Source organism: Eutrigla gurnardus (genome assembly GCF_963514095.1).
Source record: "Eutrigla gurnardus genome assembly, chromosome: 11".
In the NCBI taxonomy this organism is placed as follows: domain Eukaryota; kingdom Metazoa; phylum Chordata; class Actinopteri; order Perciformes; family Triglidae; genus Eutrigla; species Eutrigla gurnardus.
Genome location: NC_139925.1, coordinates 13,714,853 through 13,733,623, shown reverse-complemented (window position 1 = coordinate 13,733,623; position 18,771 = coordinate 13,714,853). Strand labels below are relative to the sequence as shown.

Genomic DNA, 18,771 nt, shown 5'->3' with positions numbered 1-18,771 from the left:
CTGTTACTTTTATTTGCACCAACTCAGGTGAAATTGATTCACATCACTTGTGCTTCTGAAATGGACGGATTGATCAGTGTATGTTCTAAACTAGGGCTGTCAAATTATTGAACATTTAAATCGGATGAATCACAGGGTGGCTGTGGATTAATGACAATTATTTACCATTTGTAACGGTGCTGTCACTTAAAAAAGAAATAGATATAACAGTGCTGGTCCACATTAAAGGTCAGCCCACCTTAAGTGTAGCTGAGCCAGAGTTGTTGCTAACTTCAGGGCAGCTGTAAGCTTGCAGCTGTAATTACCAATTACTTCATTCTCTCTCTGTCTCTCTCTCTCCCCCCCTCCACCAGACACTCGCTGCATGATGTGGTAATGGCTGTAGTACATCGGCGGCTAAATTAACTGATATGGTGGAGACTCACTAGACTGTCTGTTTAGCTACATAATGCAGCCGCTGATAAATGATGACTTAACATGTTTGTTTGTCATTGTTGCTGCTGGTCGGCTTATTAGGCTCAACGGTGGGAGGTTAATGTCACGTTGCTGCAGTGGGATCAGGTGCGCATGAATCGGAGTAGTTTTATGAGCCTCCATTTTTATTGACTGTTCCGTCTTTGTTTTGTTTTTTCTACACGATCGTCCCATCCAGAGAGCCAACAGTGTGAAATAAATGCATTTAAATAATTCATTCATTCATTTTGACAGCCATAACACTGGTTTTAATCAGCTATGGAAGAGGAGATAGATGATCAAATCAAATGTGCATCTGAACTATTAAGGAGACCGGTAAAAGCATACTGACTCTGTTTTATAAATCCAGATTTTTCTTTTTAAGGAAGTAACAATCTTTTATATGCCAGAGCAGTGAACATATGATCTCCAGATGAAGGACAAGACCATGGACCATTACACAGAACAGTATGCACCCTCTCCACGCTGACCTCTTACCACACAGATCATTTTACCGTTCCCTGGTGTTCCACTGAGCAGATTAGGTGCTCTTTCATATGCAATTCACACCCTTATTAACACACACTGGGAACACACTCACTGGCAGCTTGTTGTTGTTCTGTCCTGGTGAATTTTTTTATTTTTTATTTATCTATCCATTTATCTGTAGGTCAGTCTTGGATTGTTTTTTAGCACCCCTGAGCTCAGGATGAGTCGTCAAATAATTAAAACCATAATAACAGCCAAAGAAGTTCTAACTACCGTTTCACTGGGACTGTAAATGGCTGTCGTGATAAGAGCAAGTCGAATTCTCCAAATGCTAAGGAAAGGTGCTTCAGAGCTTCCTGTCTTATCTCCTGCAGCATGGAGTACAGTGGGTCGTCCGTTACCAAAGCAAAGAAGATAATGCTGTTCCACAATCTCTTGCAGCAGCAACATTTTAAGCTACAGTTGGCCATTAATCGTCTTGAAGACAGACTTAATAAACCATGATTATTTTTTTTTTCTACAAATTGTTGTCATTATGTATTTATTTCTGCATCCATTTTATCTGTTTATTACAATTAAATCACAGCAAAATTGTTTGATTTGTGCACATACTGCTGACGTGTGGCTTGCTTTTCACAGCTTAATGAAATTCACTGAGCACCTCTGGGTGATGTCATGAACTTATACAGGACGGCATTTGATTACCCGACGTAGACAGAAATAGTAGTTATTTCAGCCATGATTTATGACTCATTGTCGGTGTCTACATGGAGGCAAGACTCAAATAAACACAACCGATCCTGCGGTCAAACTAGCATGAGTAACACAAGGCAAAGATCCGCTTCACATTTGTTTTGATAATGATCTGTAATGGTCTGAATTGTAATGCAAGTATCATGGCAAAGAGTGCAGATACATGTGCACAAACTTCTGTTAAAATGTCCCAAAGGACACCTAAAACTTTTGAGAGTTACATCAGAGGAAGTTATTTGCATTGGCTAATCAAATAGAATTGGAGAGATTGCAAAATAAGATGATAATGAGTTCATCTGGAGTGTGTCAGTATTATCTGTGGCAGTTATTTAGCAAAAAAGCTCTCAATCCCCAGTCAACTTTGATATAAGCTAATCTGCTATACATAATAAACATGCTGCTATCGTGCTGTGAGCCAAATTAATTGCATTTCACTTTGCTGTGTTTGTCAGTCCCTCCAGGAGTTGTTCTGTGCTTGAGTCGCTTAGTTTTAACACTCTGTTCACCACTGCAGGGCAAACATCTGCTTTGTTGACACATGTTTTCAGACCCTTCACTGTTGTAAAATTGCAGTTCTAGGACCATTTTGATCGACACCATTATGGAAGAACATTTTCATGACATGATGTCAGTCGCATAATCTTACTGTCTGAAACTGCATTTCATGTGAACAAGTTTCTCAATGTAAATGAAAAGAGAAACACAGGAACAGTCGTTGCTCTCTGGAAGGTTCAACTGATCTCAGACATTGCAGAGATGTGTTCGGTCCTGATCCAACTGCTTCCCTGTGCCCTCAAAACCAAACACATTCACGTAAATAAGTGTTCGCCTTTCTGATGCAAGCGCACAATTGACGAACGTAGAAAAAGACAGGGAGATCCTTGTGTACAAATGAAATAGCACGCAGGGGAATTGTGAGTTGATGATGAATTATGAAGTAGCTGTTCAAAGAATACTGAGGCACAGACTAGAGCAGATAAATTATGGGATGTTCACCCATACACAAACACTCCAACATCCAAAAAACACACATCTACCGTACACACAAACACTTAAAACTCAGGAAATATGTTTTCCAAATTGTTAGCTATATTTCTTTTATCACCATATTAAATGTGAGGAAACTACCAGTTTTAATTTTCCACATTTATCACAGTTAAACCTGCCCACTTTTGAGTCATTCTATGTACAATGATATGCACATCTCACTGAAATAAAATAATAATGTACAACATAAAATTGAAATAAGAAAAAAAGAGTAAGAAGAAGACTTGCAGTGTCTGCATAGCTCAGGGGCACACAGACAGATGAAAGAAACATGCAGAACTGTGAACTTGAGAGAGAGGGGATATAAAATATAATTTATGAGTTGGTGTATACATATATACACACAAGTAACAGTGCAAATTGGTCAATGATTTAGTGCTCCTCTTTAAAGGAAACATTAAAAAAAAATGTAAGACACTTTATTATTATCAGTTACCCTGATAATAATCAGTAAGCTTGGCATTATAGAAAAACAACTAACAATGTAATGCTACAATTTAGTCCGTAGATCAGCATTAGCATTCATTATTTCTATGAGAATCGCATTATAATTAATTAGATGATCTACATCTCACACCATTCTTCTCTGGCTTCAGGTCTTACTGTGGGCCGCGGCCCCTCCTCTGGAGGATGTCCGGGTGATGTAAACAGGAAGTATGTTGCTTGATTTTTGAGCAATTTCTAGAGTTTGCTACAAGGAGCCTTTTTCCCACACGTCGGAGATACTGATGTCCTCAGAAAGTTTGAGTAACATCAAATCTAAACCTTTGTTCTCACGTCTGTGGCTTATGTTCAGGGTTTGAAATGAATTGCCTCCATGAGCTGTGTGTCACGTCCACTACTGCAGCCCAGCAGCCAGCTACAATAACTAGCGTTCGGTTGTATTATAAAACCCACATTTGTCTATTTCATGTTTCACATTGCCTCACGTCTATCCCTACGCACCCAACCCCCACCCACCCCCCTGCAACTCAGCATCGCACTACATCAAATCTACATCATCATCAGCTGTTTTACCTTGATCTTCGATGTCCAGATTCTTGATCATCCACTGTACAATATCAGAACCTGAAACGAGAAAAAGAAAATATGAATCACTGATATTTAATAGATTCGGTGTGCTGGAACACCTTTTTTGCATATAGATGCAAATGAAATGGAAAACAATGACTTCCTTAACCCTACCCACCTCCCCTCATAAGCACAGTGCATACAAATCCCTCTTCCCTTACACCATGTGGGTGTGTAATAGGCCATCTAATACCTAATTTTTCTCTTCTGACACCCTCCCCAAGCCAGCGCTCTTTGGATGTAGACCATTAATATAAATGACTGGAGAGATTCAATGATATAATGAAGCATCCACTGTGTTCAGCAACAACACAATTTGGCTGAGCAGACAACAATGAAAGATACTTCTGAAACGGATGATTTTTGAGTAAAAGTCTAGAGATTACTTCGTCATTTTTCTGTTTGAACATCAAACTTTTTACGCGGTGGATGTCATTTTGCAATTCATCTCCATCTGAGAATGCAACTGAATCATGTTCACATCTCAGGAAAAAAAAAACAGTATCCTCCGGGCCCTGGGCATTTTCACACCCCACCAGAACACGTGACTTTGGCACTTTGGCTAAATATATATTTTCCAAGCTATTATTACTGTCCGTCATGCTGAGCAGGTGAAGGTATTGTGAGGAGACGAGAGCTGCACAAGGCAGGAATAAAAGGTGTGAAATGGAGACATGAGGGAATTCATGCAGTGAGACAATCGGTCCCTGTGGCCGTCTCTCTGTCCATCAAGCTATCTTTCCGTCTGTCTGTGTTTTGTCTTTACTGCACCTCCTTGCTTTTTTTTCGCGCCCCCATAACCAGATTCTCCACGGATTAACATATTTAATACAACCCCAGTTTCACACTATCAAAGCTGACCCACTTTCTAAGAGAGCTTAAATGAGATGTGTAAGGTAATCCTCTAACAAGGCTGTTCTCGGAATTGATTAATATCATGCTCATAGACGGTGTGTGTGTGTGTGTGTGTGTGTGTGTGTGTGTGTGTGTGTGTGTGTGTGTGTGTGTGTGTGTGTGTGTGTGTGTGTGTGTGTGTGTCAAAAATGATTGATCCCAATGATGGCAAATATTGGATAATTGCTGCAGCAAAAAGTAACATGCACAGCTGAAAATGAATAGGTCAACATATTAAGCAGAAAAATGTTGTATGAATGAAAATAATATTTAGAGGTTGTAAAAACCCTATTAGTAGAATATGAATTGAAGACAAAACTATGCCCACAAAAATAATCAAATCTACGCTCCGTATGCAACAGAGAATGAAAGGAGAACTGATATGATGAGGAAAATATGAGAAATACTACAATATACCGTACATGGTAATCATCTGTATATAAAAACAAAATTCACTGCTGGTAATTTTTGTACAATATCATGTTTATATGTATATAACAAGTCTACTCTATTTCTATTCTATTTTCTACATTTTTTATAATTTATATTGTAAATTTTTGCTATTGTTATTATTACTATTGTGTTCTTTGTAACATACTGTCCTTTGGCTGCTGTGGCAAACAAATTTCCCCGTTGAGGGACAATAAAGGAATTCTGATTCTGATTCTGATTCTGATAGTGGTTTCTAAGCTAGTTCTGTTGTTCAGTTTAAGGAATGAATACCTTACATAACAAAAACCACAAATACCCCCTGTAACAACACACTCAAAGGAGACACACTCATGTACCTATAGGGCTTAACAGTCCAAGTATATGTTATTTATATATACTCATGAAATATGTGACTAACAAATGAAAGCACATACCGTTTGAGTGCCAGTGTAAAATAAGCTTTTAAAACTTGGCTCACCAGTAAAATGAGGAAAAACCTCCACATTTGCAGCCGTTTAGTTTTTATTTAAGCTACGTATTGATTATGGACTCTACGTAGATGCACCGCTTCTGTCAGCAGTCGTTTGAGAGCAAGTGCTGTTACTTCAACAAGCGAATAAATTGACAATTGGAAAAATCAATGTGTTTTTATTAAAAGTGGTGCAGAGGAAAAACCCTCTGCAGCAACCTGGGTTACATCCCCGACTATTGTGCTCACAGCTTGGCCGAGTGCTCCAATGAACACGGATGAAGGGGCAGCGTTCACAGAGGGGACGCTGCAGAGGGACTTTGTCTTTGTCGCAGCTGTAGAAACCGCCTGGGGACTTGGTGCTTTGGGGGTAGCTTGAAGTCAACGTCTCTTTTTATCCACAATGATGCGATCTTGATAGATATTGCATGCATTTTGACAAACATTATTGTAATGCTGAGTTTTTAGACATAAGGATAAAGTGTAAGTATTGGTTATCGGTATGTACTGTATATAGGTTTGGTGCAAAACAAATAAGCCATCTGTTGCAATGCTGTCATATTCCCACAGACATAACCGTGTAAACGTTTGATGGCTGTATTTATTGTATAATATCTTACAAAAGCACAGTGATGGATCTCAGCGGATGTTGCTTTGACAGCTGTAGATATTTCATCAGTGTAGCCTCCTACAGTTTGAAACACTGTGTAGTAGACTTGGCACCAAAGTGGAAACAAACATCAAAAAAAGAACTGTGCATCAGCTGCCCTTTATGTGCATCATAGCCACCCATGTCAAAGGGGGCCCACGGACATGTCACTGATTATGCCCTTAGTAAGCAGTGAGGGGAACAGGTAGTGGTTCTGGTGTTGTTTCTTTATGGGTGTAATTCACGTGCATAACTTGCGTGTCTGTTTGAATTTGTAATTACTTCTGTCCATAGTTGTATCTTAACGCTATCAGTTGTGGTTGCTCACGTGTTGTGCTTCCGCCTGGAATGAAGTGTGAAACTTAAGTACAGTTTGCTTGCTTGCATTGTTGGTGCCCTGAGACGAATCATGCAAAAAGGAGTTTTGCATACATTTCAGGAACAGGAACGTCTGAGAATTACATTATTGGATTATTAATGCATCAATTTCCCTTTTTTTATTATAAAACTTTCATATTTAATAAGATGCTGATATTGTTTCATTGTAAAACTCTAACTTTTATAAGCTAATTGAGATTTAATTCTGTTATACTGAACATTAATTATATATTTATGTCAGTATATAGTGCATGAGAGTGATGATGGCCTCACTTCTCTTAGCTTTTGAATGTTAATAATCTCTTATGGAGTATCACTCCAGCATGGATTCTTATCTATCAGGTTGCACAGCTCCAATTTCAATATGATCCCCTTGACATTCTGGCACTAGTGATGTGAAATGCAAAATGACCAACTCTCTAAATACTTTCAGTGTTTTGTTCGGCCAGAACAGAGTACTAGTCGGGTAGTTAGTGGGTGGGAGCAGAGTGGAGGAGAGGAAGAGGAGAGGAGAAGAGTGCAGCAGAGCAGAGAGATAAAAGTCTTACCTGAAAAAACACTGGGGATCTTGGTTAGAAAACTTTTCACTGTTCGGATGGGGATTCCATTTTTCTCATCCTGCATGCGTGCTATTACTTCCTCCATCTGGACAACAGAGACAGTGGGGGAGAAGAAGAAGGAGGAGTGAGAGAGAGTTTTCATCAACTTGCATTCGTGAGCAGCGTGTATATGAGTAAGGCAGAAAGAGGTAAACGGCTAGGAACAGGTTCCTGCGTGCTGCGACCGTGTGTCTCCAGAGAGTGAGAGGAGGAAGTTGGTGACTAACAATGCCTGCCGTCAGATTTCCACCTCTCCTTTTGACAAATCTCTCTGATTAGTGTCATTTGTCACAGAAAACCTTCAGTAAGCTGCACTTATTGGATTCTGAAGTTGAGCGATGAAGTTTCTTGTCACGATCCATCACGCAATATTTGTGTGCCGAAACAGCCAAACTTAACAGAGCAGCGAAGGGAAAAAGGCATTTTGCCACTAAAAAGACATTTCAGACACAAATGTTTTGTGTTCGGCATCGACTGAGTTACAAATTTGAACCAAAGGCTGCACCCAACGACGACACGCATGGGTGAATGGAGACAAACACAACAACATTTGCACATGCCACTGAGACAAAAATGTTCTGGGAGTTGTCTCAAGGGCCTGGCAGGGCAACACAAGGCAGCCTCGCTTCCAAGAACACACAGAAGGGAGCAGAGCCGAGAGTAGAGCGTGGCCCGGATACGTCAGTCGGAGCGGAGGCCAAGAGATCTCCACAAACCCCCCCCTCACTGTAAAAATATACACATGGAAAATATGTACACAAAGTTCAACCAACTGGCAACGTGCTAATATGTGCTACACATTAACAAACAATCATATCCCTCCACCTGTAACGGATTCCCTGTACTGAGAGGTATTCATTGTGGATACTCAGTTTCCAGGTTTTTTTCAGTTTTTGTGATTCTGCCAAGGCTTGTCCTTTCACAGGCAAATTCCATAATGAGTTGATGATATTAATTTAGACTTTTCTGAAAAAAAGGCAGTCATGGTTATAAGGTTTCAGTTTAATCAATTCAATTGCAATTTTTTAAAACATCTTATTCAATCAAATTTTTCTTTCTTTCAAGTCCAGTATTATTATTTATATTATTTTTTTCAGGTTGTCAAATAGATTTTGGCTGTTTTCTAACCTAGACATACCTTGGCTATAAAAAGAGAAGAACAAATCCTGCCTAAACTACAGTTGGCATAATAAAAGGTTGGAAATAAAAGCATCTTCAGCTTAGTTTATTGCTGTAGTGACGCCGGCAAAAGGCCAGAAAATGACATCATCACGGCTTTCACATCAAGCACATAGGCTCCGAAATGCAGCGCTTGGTTGTGCACCTCTGAATTTTTTTAACTAGCCACCGACTGTGCTCCAGCCTTTTCAGACGGGACTGCCACAAAAAGCTTACTGATATTAACATGTCTGAGGATTTTACTAAGACGGCCAATTGGATTTTAAATGCTTTAGAAACTAGAGGTCTTAAAAATCTACATTTCAACCTTTGTTTTATTATAATGCATTTAATACTTGACTCCTTTTTATTCATAATGATCCGTAAAGGTGATAAGTATGTCTATGAATATGAGTTTATTCCATTGTGCCAGTAACACTCCTTGACTTGTTGCTTCTTCACAGAATATTTTGTCTGTGCGCCCACTGGCCTTGCAGGGAATACTGCACAGGAGCAGGAATCCCTTTTTTGTGTTCGTATAGATTCGCCACTCCTATATATTCCAAAATGCCTTTTGGCTAATAGGGATATTGTAAAATGCCAGAAAGGGAGGTGAATATACACCTATGTACCTGTGTAAACCCTCCACTACACCTCTGAACAGAGCCCTCTTAGATGACGGATTATAATGTAATAAACATGTCGGTAAAATCTAAAGTGTGTCTCAACTATCAAATATTACAATGAGTACGGTGAGTAGCACTGCACTAAAGTGTCATGTTGTTCTCACAGGTCTGACTTGATGGATCATCTCCCTCACTTTTTTTTCCTGTCCAGCTTTATGTGACGCCCACATGACTTATCAGCAGAACTCATCTGGGAAAGGTAACACAGTTTGTTCTACTTTGTTATTTTCTTTGCGTGGGACGAACATGATTCTGGCCATATTGGTGAGACTGGAACACTTCTGATGAATAAGTGGGTTCCGAAATGTACATTTGTGACTGCTTGGGTTTTGGCAGTTCATGAGCTAGTACTGTAGCATTGTTTTATAATGAAAGCTTGTAGCTCGTCAAATACCCTGGAGCTAGAAACCATCCCAGTTAGGGATTGGAGCTTAATTGACAATGATGGAGAGCAGGCAAATGCTGTAACTAAAGAGCTGCAAGAGGACAATTGGAGCAAGACTGAGAGAGGGCGAAATGAAAAGAAAGGGAGGGGAAAAAGGATAACAAAAATATGCATTTCAGATTATTTTCTGTTAATCTCTTTCTCCCATGTGCTGCATGAGGCAGGTCAGTAGATCTGCCTCTACAAAATATTTCCTTGGAGGTTCACCAGTGTGAATCAGGTGGGCGCTTATGGTACTATAAAATTGAAGTTCTGAAAAAAGCTTAAATTTCTCACACAATATCAAGACCTTGGTGGAAAAATCAATGCTAACTGCCTCAGGCTGTGTCCTCTGTGAACTTCCGCTGCCGTTCTTGTTTAATGTTGGATTTTTGCTTTTTCCTTCATAACTAATGTCTGGATTGTTCTCATACCAGTGTTATACGTCCTAATGTGTTGGTGGGAGGAGAAATCATAAGGATTTAGGAAAAGACTACCGCGGTGCTCAGAGAATCCTACTGCACTTTAACTAAGCTACGTAAATATAATGCACCCGTGGATGATGGACAGCTGATGACCGACACTGGTGATTGACGTGGGTCTGCGGTGGAGAAACTACAATGATGGACGACAAAAAGCACATCGTCCACTTCTCTACATGTTGTTGGTAATATAAACAGCTTGTTCACAGCCTGGCTTTAATATTATCACTGTTCACTCACATTTATCAATTTCAATTACTATATGTCTGCATGAAAGTAATTGTTAAACATGAAATATGCATTTTAGGGGCACTGCTGCAATCAGACTTTCACCGCTTTGTTGTTGGTCATTTTGGGAAATGTAAGACGTTACTGCGTCACTGGAGGTGAGACAAGGCAGGTAGAAGGAGAAAGGGTTAATCTCAAAGAGGACGACAATATTTGCTTACAACAAAATGGAAGTAGTTAGGTCAATGTTGGACATCTAACAGTTTGAGTATCAGAGGTTGAGTTTTTTTTTTGTGGTGTTTCTCAGCAACACTAATTAAAATTAGAGGAGAAAGTGTGATTCTAAAAATAAATATGTTAATTTCAGTAAGAAACTAAACTGTGCCAAAATCAAACCAAAAATAATTCTTGTAACCCCCTTATTATATAATGTTGGCTTCCAACGCTGTAGCGCCTAACACTGATGCACAGGAAACCAAAGACTAATAGTATTCAAGTGGCTTCCTTTTTATGTGACCCATGTTTCTTTCCTTTAGTTGTTTTTAAGCATGTCTAAGTGTCCCTTATGACGCCAACCATCCCTGTATTTGTTTCTCACCGTCTTTCTCTGAGACTTTAGCCGGCACTGTGAGCCACAGAGCATACAACGACAACTAGTGATCAATACTTCACACACACACACACACACACACACACACACACACACACACACACACACACACACACACACACACACACTCCTTTCTCTGCAAACCCTCACCGCCTACACATGGTGAAATGCCACCAGCGTGAATATTCAGGATCTAAAGCTCTTGAAGTCGGGATGCTCTCTGGCTTCATGTTGTGCGGAAGAGAGGAAAGTCGTTTCCCTCTAGAGAGAGAGAGAGAGAGAGAACAAGAGTCTCTCTCTCTCCATCCCTCCCCCACCCATCCACCCACCCAGAGCTGTCTGACTGCGTCTCTGCAGCCTCTTAACAGATAAGAGTGAGTGTTTTGGCTGCACAGTGTGAATCATTGAATAATGATGGCACAGGACTCGGTACATATGAAGTGACTAACAAAAGCTCCAGATATAAGCGCACACTGAGCTTCAACACACAGCTACAAGCACTTCAAAGACTATCACTGAGGGCACTCGGGGTGCAATCAGAATGTTGTGAAGCACCATTTGGAGTGAAAAAACATTTCAAACCGGGTTCGTAAATCAATGCTGGCCTGTTAGATTTCTTTTTAGCTGTTGCTAAGTGCACCATAAGTCTCTTATTTGATGGGCTGTTACTAAGAAAAGCGAGCCAATAAGATCAGTTATTAGAAAGCTTCTATCTTGAGCACATCAGAAAGGTGGGAGCGTTTTAGGAGGAAATTTCAGGAGTTTAATCGTGTGTTCTCAGACATCTCATTTGGAAGTGACCTTTATCAGTTACCTGGGTGAGAAGGGAGGTTAGAAAAGCAGTTGTTTTTCTGTCTCTGTAATGATGGTGTAAGGTGAATGTTGAGTAAGCGGTGGTTATGTCAACATGAATCAGTGTTGTAGAGCATCCATGTAAATAGGAGAACCCAAATCTCAGGCATTGTTATCTTAACTTACTTTCATTTGTTACTTGTGTACATAACACAAGTTATTATACTGACATCATATCTGCAACATTACTACAGTTTCAATGTATATATCTGCAGAACATGTCACAGACATGAAAAAGGAATGTTTATGTTATAAATATATTGTTTATATATTTATTTTTAATTCTACACTTCATATTTCCATTTCAAAGTGAAAGCCTTCTACTGTCTTCCTGTGGACAGAATCCATTCATCTGTTAAGAAAAATATTTTATTCTGAAATATTTGCAGGACTGATAAAAATAAATTAAATAATAATTAAATATTAAAATAATTAATTGAAAGGCAGCTTTGCATTGTGAATCGTGATTATTATTTACTAATGAGCGAATGCTTTTTTCTTTACGTTTCTATCTAAAATAAATATGAATATTTCATTTACCATGAAATTAAACATTCCGGCCATAATGAAAGCAGCAGGAGAGCTGCCTGTGTGGACACCACATGTGAGAGATGCAGCAGTTCAGCCAGACAGCCTCTGCTGCTCACACAGGCAGTGTGTAAGATATCATACGAACCATTGAATGAGGATACGTTGCTCCCATGCTGTAAACTATACCTTAATAGTAACCCAGAGCATTCAATTGTTGCCGCACAACCCACAAGTTGTATTAAATGTTTTTCTTCCTGAACAAATGATGACAACCGTCTCTAGAGTTGACCTAGATTAACGTGACAAAGACATTACCTACATACGCTTTAAATCCCTGAAGAGGATGAGTGTTTATTATGGTGACCCATCAAGATAACATGAAAATGATACAACTTGGAAGCATCCGCTTATTTAGATGACCAACTGTACAGGTGAGATAAAAGTAATCTACATGTATTCTTACAATCTATCAACTGCAGCAGGTCCCTTCCTTCAATTGGAAACACATTTAGTTCGTTCTGGTGTCTGTCTGCGCAGATGCAAAAACCTCCCTGACAGTGCTGCTGAGGAAATTAAAAGTCCCCCCCACCCCGTTCCTCTGTTGGTCTGGTTGCCTGCGCTGCGCTGGGTGAATGTTACCGCATCAGGCTTCTGGAGAATGGTCTTACCTTGACAGTGTTATCTGAGGACAAATGTGTCTACACAGAGGAGAACAGATATTCCTCCCAACTCTGCATCACATACATTTGCACCTGCATATCACAGATGAACACATGCCACACACACACACAGCTAGAGATATTCACATCATGACATGGTGCACAGAACAGATCAGTCACATTGCAAGTAGAGAATATTGTCTGACAGAATTCTGAGATGCACACACACACACACACAGGCGAACATCTTGCAAGCTTGTGAATCCAGAAGGTGGGGATTATTATATTTTTAAGTGCAGCATCAAAATAGGTGAGCAACCCAACTCAAGTCTGGCTGCCGAAGGCGATGCGAGAGCAGCCCGAATAGAACCTGTGGCGGTGTAGCATGACAGCTAGACTAGATAAAACAGTCTTTGCAGACGCTTGATCTCATTTCCCTCTGAACCGCAGAGCTCGGCTTCCTGTGGCAGAACCTGTGGTGGATGATTTTACACATTTTGTTTGCCCTCAAAAATCAGCAGTGGATTACCTAAAAAGACAATATGCATACCGGATTCAAGGTCAATGGTATTCAAACTGGTACATTGTTCATGGTCTCAAAGGTTTCCAGTGCAGTTTTAGGATGGTTATACGGATTATTTTGCCTGGTTTTAGGTTCCGTGTCTGTCTAGCTCTTACTCTCCGTATTTGTAAACTATGGTGATATATTCAAGTGATGCTGTTCCTCTCCAGTGGTGACCTAGATTAAGGTGAAGAGAATGCATCTCAACACCTGATGAGCTCAAACACCATTTTCAAACAGCCTTTAAGACGGACTGAGTGTTTATCTTTGGTTCCCTCTGCTCACAGAGAGAGATTAAACAACCACAAACAATTGAAGTGAACTCGGAGGTCAGCTGCCCAATTACTACCAAACACACAGGCCATACGCTGACGAAAGGCATTCATACAGTAATGGCCTTTGTAAGACAAGAGAGCACTTTGCACCGCCATGGTAGAGCTTTTATATTCATTACCAAGTTTTTTCCTTTTAATCAATAACCAACAATAACAGCCGTTGGATTACAAAAAACGATTGTTGGGGAAAAAAACCTTGCATCTATATTAATTATTAAAGTGAAATAAATCACTGCAGGATGTCTGAAAAATCAATCAGATATATTGCTGAAGTATAACATTTTAATAATAACCTAATGTAATTTTACATGAATACAACTGGGTTCACTTAAATTATGCCGTGTATGAGATTAATGGCAAAACCTAATGATCAATAGAAAGAACCAAAGTATCCCAATGCATACATTTGCACTATGGATTATGTTAATACTATATACGCATGAGATTAAGGGGGAAATGAATCAATATGATGACTGGTTACATTCATTCATTCATTATTGTGAATATTTAATGTAACCTGTGTAACAGAACAAATTGAAAAAACAACTGAAAGAGAACATTTGGAAAGCTTTCTTTCCAGCAATCTTTATTTAACGTATTTACTGCTGATAATGTGCTTTAATTCCAACACCCAGACACAACAACCACTTTTCACAGCAGCCCACTTTTTGTGTCAAACATTATGCCTGTCAAACGTACAAGCAAACACTTCCTGTGCAAGAAAAAACAGTATTGCTGATATGGTTAGACTATAAACCTTCAACAATAGCTGTGTCTGTCCTGAGAATATATTGTTACTACACTGGCAGCTTTATTTATCTATATTATGTTATCATTTTAAGTTTTTGATGTGCGACATGTCCTTCCTTTTTTGTTACTGTTTGGTTTATACAAGCAAAATACTGCATTCACTGTTACAGCACCTACAACACCGACATACAACTGCAGTCTTGTGTGTGACTGTGAAGTGTCAGATAGGACAAAAGACCTATTAGCTCAACTAAAATGAACAAAGCATTGTTGGATTGCCGCCTAAATACAAACAGACTTATTCAGACACTTCAGCCTGCACCACTCGGGCATTCAAAATGAAATCACCCCGCAGAAAGGTGGAGGAAGTTATTGAGCTCATGCTGACAAGGTTGTTGAATGGATGCCATGAATCCTAAGTCTCCAAGTTACCACAGCAACACCGACTGTGACCACCATCACAAGGACATCTTTGGCAGCTGGCCATCGCTCATTCAGAAGAGAATAAGAAGGTGGCGGTGGGGGCAGCATGAAGGGGACGGACTGTGTACAGGAAGAAAGATATGATGTGGTCTATAGGGGAGAAGCATCTTTGATCCCATCACATATGGATTACCTTCATTTATTATATATTTATTTAAGTATTTGTTCATTTATCCTCTGTAACGACACACTCCTGTCTTGGTCTGTTATTTTCATTATTTAATCATCTCCCAAGCATCATCTTGAGTAAATGATTAATTGTTTGGTCGAAAATTAAATCACAATTAACATCTACAGATTAAATTTACACTGACATGAACCAGAAAGAGGCAAATCTTCGTATTGGAGAAACTGGACCCAGCAAACATCTTCCATTTTTAATTTAATTTAATAATAACATCCATCATCAAAATCGTGGGCATTTCATTTCGTGTCATTGGACTAATCAGTTAAGTGATTTATGGATTACTTCTATTGGCGCAACACCTTTTTGTCTTTTTGCTAATTTGTGTTTATGGGTATATTTCTGACCAACACTCCAGATATTACACATGTTTTTTTCTTTAAAACATTCTAAAGATCCATCCTCCTTACCCTGGGTGCTTTTATGTTTCAATATGGGGGATAATGAAAAATTAGTGTAACTTAAAACAAATGTCCTTCCATTCTAAACAACCTAAACTATTGGAATAAGTCAAGAAAACAGCCACCTGCACGATGGTTTATTGACAGAAAGTTTCTGAGTGACAGAGAAACGGAGCGTGCACGTAACCATAGTAACTCACTCTCACTCAGTGTTCACGAGGAGAGGCGGAGCTGCTCAGTTGCTGACTGAGGTTACTCTGATCAACATGAGAATTAATTACAATATAATAGATGTGTTTTTTTTTTTCTCACTTTCACCCTGATTGTCTAAATAACTACAACATTATCATTTATATATTTCTTTCCCTGCCTGAGAAAATAAAGGATTTATTGTGGCAGAATGTTTATTATTATTTGTGGGATTTAATTTTTAATTTGGTAAACAGAACTGATCAGCAGTCTGGATTTGGTCCACGGCTGCCAGTTAAATAGACCTGCTCTAAGAGAGAAGCCAACAGATGGTCATGCTCTGTTTGCTTACCTGTGATTTTACATTTACTATCCCGACTCACTCCATCATATTTTAAATGACTATCTCTGTACCCATTTTAAGTTTTTTCTTTACACCTACAGCTGCATATCTTGCATTTTCTACCTATTTAGCCCTTCATCCCTCATATGCATGCTGAGGTGTTTTCACATGAAGAATGAGAACGGACAGCAGTGTGTTTCAAAGCAGGCCAGGATCGTATAACATGACGAACAGATGCCCAGGTGACAATACTGTCTGGATTGAAGGCAATTATTCCAACCAAACAGAACATTTATGTCCACACGCTCTGAGGCAGATTCTGAAAACCAGCGATTAGCCATTTAACAGCATCTGCAGTTTGGCGCTTGAAAGGCCTTACTTTCGTTTGAATTCATCAATACTGTTCTGTCTCTGTGTACACAATCAGGCTCCATTGAGCCATCAATCAAATAGAGCATCTGTTTCTTGGGATGTCACTTTGCTGTTTCACACTTCAGGCTGTTTTCTCAGTCTGTATGTGTTCCCTTTGTCGTCTTTATTCCACATTATATGTCGTTCTGTATAGAAATGCATCCTTGAAGGTACAGTATAAAGGACCCTGAGGATGCTCTGCCATTTGCAGTTTGCTGCTTTTGTCGCTCCAGTAAACTGCAAAGATCCATGAATGTTTTAGATGATAATTATTCCTCCTTGATGCCTCCTCTCTCTCCTCACACCTAATATCATTAATTCGTTTCATAATGCACCAGTTGGTGGTGTGCAGCATTTTTCCATTTTTTTCCATAGTGGAGGACTGTGATAAAAAGAAAAAGAACCTGATGCCATTGTTTAATACTGTTGGTCACAGCAGCAGCAGCAGCAGTAGTATTATTGTTATTCTTCTTATTAAAAGCAAGCTCAGATAGGCAGTGCAGGACAGATGGCTTTCTTGCTACATACTTTATTTGGATGATTACAAACTATGATGCCTCCTCAGCTTTGAAATGCTCCTCAAGGTGTGACTGAGAGCCGTTTAATGACCTGATCTGATTGGCTATGGATGAAAGCGCGACTGATTTTTGCAGGCAAACAAGAATATCTCTGATTTCTCTGTGTGGTATTGTTGACTTAAGGTTACCTGCGTGGCGTGTCGTGTTGTTTTCTGTGTGCTTAAATATAGCAGCATCTTTTTGTCCCAAGCTGAAAGGATTGCACTACTACTTGAATCAAATTCTGGGTTGTGCCATGCTGCTAAAAGTGCCCCGTGTTACTCACCAGAACGCATGTGATATCTAACAAACATATTTAATGCATTTTCTTCCATGTTTAATTGCTAGCAGTCTCCTGACATTGCTAGCACATTGGGACATATCTTCCCGTGGTACCACAGCCTCCTGCTTATGTTTTAGAATCACACTTTTACTGTTTTTATTCCATTTCATTCTATATTTCTTCTCAATGTCTCTGTAAAGCACTTTGAATTGCCTTGTGTATGAATGGTGCTACACAAATAAATGTTTCGACATTTGAGTCCTTGCTGATACCGAATACTGGGGAGATGTGTCTCACTTCCTGACTGTAACAAATTATACAGTCATATGAATAATTTTAGGCACCCCTCTTAGGCTGCATAATAATTTACTCTGTCATCACAGAAAATGATCACAGTGGCATGCCATTCATTTTCTTAAGTTTTTTAGTGGAAAAAAAAAATACACTGTGCAAAAATGTGGGCACCCTTGTCATTTTGTTGATTTGAATACCTGTAACACCTGTAATACCTGGATATTTCAACAAGACAACGACCCAAAACAACGCTCAAAATCTATTTGTGCAAATTGTGTGTGTTGAGTGCAGTAGGGGTGCTAAAAGCCTAATTAACCTTTTAACCGTGCAATCATTTGAAAGAAATATTAAAACTGAGCAAAACTCAGAGGAGCAGCTTGTCACTTAAAGGAGAATAGCACTGGTAGTTGTATCTAACTAAGGGGAGAACCCCCTTCACTTTAATCATTAGCTGGCTGACAAGCAAAACAAGGGAACTTGGCTTGTGTATCCTCACGGGTCTTGAGGAGTCATAGCATCTATTCACTGACAAATATGCTGTATAAACACCGCACTGCTACACTCACAGTTATAATGTTAACTTCACACTCTTCATAACACACAAATACTCTCTCTCAAGTCACTGTGGTATCCGGTGCATTTGTATTAGAGTAGTTTTACATTTACATTACATTTAGGTCATTTAGCAGACGCTTTTGTCCAAAGCGACTTACAATAAGTACATTTGTCAAAAGAAGGAAACAAGGAAACCACAACGAATCATTGCCGATAAAGTAAGAGCTAAAAATAGAACAAGTGTTAGGTCCTCATCTGAGTAAACTAGTAGTTCAAGAGCAACAGTGCTACGATCAGAGTGCTATAGGTAAGGTTTTTATTTTTTATTTTTTTTTCATGCTAGTCAGGGTCAGGGTCATGCTAGTCGAGGTGAAGTCTGAACAGGTGAGTCTTGAGCCTTTTTCGGAAAATGGCAAATGACTCAGCTGTCCTGACATTAGTCGGGAGTTCGTTCCACCACTGAGGCGCCAGAACAGAGAAGAGTCTGGACTTTGCTGAGCGACGTTTGATTTCAGCGATGGTGGTACCAGCCGGCCAGCTGAAGTAGAGGAGCGAAGTGC

The 18,771-nt window shown here is 39.5% G+C and overlaps 1 protein-coding gene across 3 annotated transcripts in view; it reads right to left on the bottom strand.

The window, feature by feature from the left end:
* rgs7a (regulator of G protein signaling 7a) overlaps positions 1-18,771 on the bottom strand; it is a 52,343-nt gene that overhangs the window by 14,174 nt on the left and 19,398 nt on the right. For all 3 annotated transcript variants that reach the window (XM_084020655.1, XM_084020654.1, XM_084020656.1), the window contains 2 exons: positions 7,184-7,280; positions 3,760-3,810 (listed from right to left, as the gene is read on the bottom strand). In XM_084020655.1, coding sequence (XP_083876781.1) covers positions 3,760-3,810; positions 7,184-7,280 — 148 coding nt within the window. The remainder of the gene's footprint in view (positions 1-3,759; positions 3,811-7,183; positions 7,281-18,771) is intronic.